The 2,825-nt window shown below is 39.9% G+C and overlaps 1 protein-coding gene across 1 annotated transcript; it reads right to left on the reverse strand.

Annotated features, from left to right (window-relative positions):
- Positions 1-1,067: 1,067 nt before the first annotated feature.
- On the reverse strand, positions 1,068-2,624 carry LOC145817787 (aldehyde oxidase GLOX-like). Its single transcript, XM_082912763.1, has 2 exons — positions 2,310-2,624; positions 1,068-2,012 (listed from the first exon to the last, which is right to left on the reverse strand). Exons 1-2 carry the CDS (start codon positions 2,622-2,624, stop codon positions 1,068-1,070), a joined length of 1,260 nt encoding a protein of 419 aa, XP_082768889.1.
- Between the last annotated feature and the right edge of the window lie 201 nt (positions 2,625-2,825).

A 2,825-nucleotide genomic window follows, 5' to 3' on the forward strand; every position in this document is an offset into this window, starting at 1 on the left:
GGGACTATTAGTGTAATTTTTCCTCTATTTATTTAACTCTTTTTCTTTTCTTTTTGTGTGGATGAGGGAGACTCAAACCCAAGTCAAAGGATCACAAATGAAGTAGAAAAACAAATTTCTGGTAAAGTATTGAGCTCTTTGTACATCTTGTTTCTGCGACATTGTATGTTCTCCTGTTATGGAACTATAGTTCAACTAAATTTGATGAACACATCTATAAACTGAATTTTATGGAACTATATTTCTGTGATATGGAATTGTTGTTGTTGACACACGAATTGGCGTCTGTTAGTCCCACATCGACTAAACAATGAACAATTCAATTCGTTCATAGCCAATTTGCAATGACCCCACCACCCATTGCCTTTCTCCTCCCTCTCCGATCGCCCCCGTCCCTCCACCATTGAACCCTCCCCTTCCTGCCACCCTCGACACTCGGCAAACTCTACTCATCCCCTTGATCAACTCTTCCCCCAACTCCCCCTTACAAGTTACGATTGGACTACCCATGCGAGTTCTATTTTTTTCATGTAAGCCCACATAATAATTATTCAACAAAATGCTAAGCAAACATAAATTTTATCAAAAAATCTATAAAACAAAATAACTTTACTAAAATTCTTACTGAATGCAAATTTTGCCAAGCATGATTGGATGTTCAAAAAATGAGCTCGTAACACCAATATTTGAGAAATTAATCATGGTCAGCAACATGTCCTTTTGTAAGATTTTAGTAAAATTCTGGGTTTGTAGACTATATTCTACACAAGTTCCATACAAGACTGACATGGTACTAACATTTTTAAAATTATAAATCCCTGTCATGAATCTGTTTACTTTAAATTAATGAACAAAAATGAACCATATCATCATTCTATAAAAAAGTAAACAAAATATGCTTTTATACCATTACTCAGTTCTCTACAATATTATTCCAATTCTTAAAATGCAAATCAAACCAATCCTTATCGTTCCAGTAAATCAATCATAACCCCTTGCATTCACATTTCCTTGTAATATACTACTACTGAAATCTATATTATTATAGCAAAAATATTACATATTAGCTACACACAAACAACCCATCTCTGAATCTTCACCCACATACCAGAACTTGGTATACCAGCATGCACAACAAACAACAGATAGTAACCTGGTGGTGCAATCTCAGCCGTTGAAGGCCCTATTGCAGTTACCCTATACTCCTCAGACCTGACACAGTATAGCTCACTCACCTTCAGCACCACCTTTCTTTGGTTCATACCAAACGAATGCGTCGTAAACGAAGGTGCAACAATTCTCACCGATACAACACTCAGTTTAAGAAACCTCGGCACTATGAAAGTAACCCAAAATGACTGCATATACCTGAAACTCTCATTGATATTCATAATTCTGGGGCGTATTGGGTCATACTCGGGTCTCAAGTAGGGCAGTGAATAGGCTTCCAAGCTCAGGTCTGTTGGGTATTGTACCCCAGTGAAGTTGTAGTATGGATGTGGGTTGCTTCCTCCAACTAAAACACGACCATCAGTTAGCAAAACCGCACTCGAATGGTACATTCTTGGCCTTGTTGACGGGGACATGCCTGAAAACCGGATGTCCTCAACCCCGTATGGCTTGTAAATCACTGGTCGGGTAACCAGGTTTTGCCCAATTTCCCAACCTGCAGTACCTGATCCGGCACCATTGATGATGACCACGTCGCCAGTGGGAAGAAGTATCATGTCGCCCATCACACGAGGCATCGGCATGTCCTCCATGGCCCAACTAGGATTTTCATCCATGACCTTTATGCGTCCGCATGAACGACTCGCAGCATCAAAGATCCCTTGTTTAGCCCTGGAGAACGCACCACGAGGTGCACCGCCGCATACCATGACCTCTGCCTCAATGGGCTCGTTTTCATCTATGGGGAGCAACACGGATGAACCTGAGCTAGGGTAATTTCGAGGATCATTGACGGCTATTGACAGAAATATTGAGAGAGTGATTGAAAGAGCTAATATGCTCTGTAATTCAAAATGTGTATTAAACCTGAAGAGAAGGCTCCATTATATAGGAGAGCTGATACAACATCATTATGATACTACAGCATGGAAGAAAACATATAGAAATAAAAAGCAGTCGAAAACGAAGCATCTGATGAGAAGGCACTACCTATACAACTAAGCAAAGCACTACAACAAAGCATCTGATGGAGAAGCACTAACTAATATATATATTAAATATATATTAATGATATAAGAATGCAGCTGGTATTATTATATTAACAATAGCTTGATTTCCAACACTCCCCCTCAAGCTACGTTGTAGATGTTAATCAATCCCAATTTTTCCGTCAGATCTTCGAAGTTAACTCGAGCAAGAGCTTTTGTGAGAATGTTAGCCTTTTGACAGTTTGTTGGAGTGTAGCTGACTTGAAAAACTCCTTCTTCAATCTTTTCCTTGATAAAGTGTCGATCTATCTCCACGTGTTTAGTTTGATCATGATGAACCGGATTCTTAGCTATACTGATGGCGGCTTGGTTGTCGCAGTATAAAACCATGGGATGCTCAGATGGAACCCGTAATTCTTCTAACAGCTTGTTCAACCAGATTCCCTCACAGACACCTAGTGCCATAGCACGAAATTCTGCCTCAGCACTACTACGGGCTACCACTGACTGTTTCTTGCTTCACCATGTAACCGCGTTCCCCCAAACAAACGAACAATAGCCAGAAGTTGATCTTCGATCAGTCAATGAACCTGCCCAATCTGCATATGAAAAAATCTCAATTTTTCTATTTGTTGTTCTTTGGAAGAAAAGACCCTTTCCTGGTGT

This window comes from Camellia sinensis, chromosome 2 (genome assembly GCF_055761805.1).
Source record: "Camellia sinensis isolate YWXY chromosome 2, ASM5576180v1, whole genome shotgun sequence".
Lineage (NCBI taxonomy): Eukaryota > Viridiplantae > Streptophyta > Magnoliopsida > Ericales > Theaceae > Camellia > Camellia sinensis.

What these genes read in the sequence shown, in the direction of transcription:
- LOC145817787 (XM_082912763.1), bottom strand. Translation starts at nt 2,624, where the DNA reads ATGGCACTAGGTGTCTGTGAGGGAATCTGGTTGAACAAGCTGTTAGAA. An exon ending in GATTGATTAACATCTACAAC is followed by an intron (nt 2,013 to 2,309) that starts GTAGCTTGAGGG and finishes TTTGAATTACAG; the next exon opens with AGCATATTAGCTCTTTCAAT.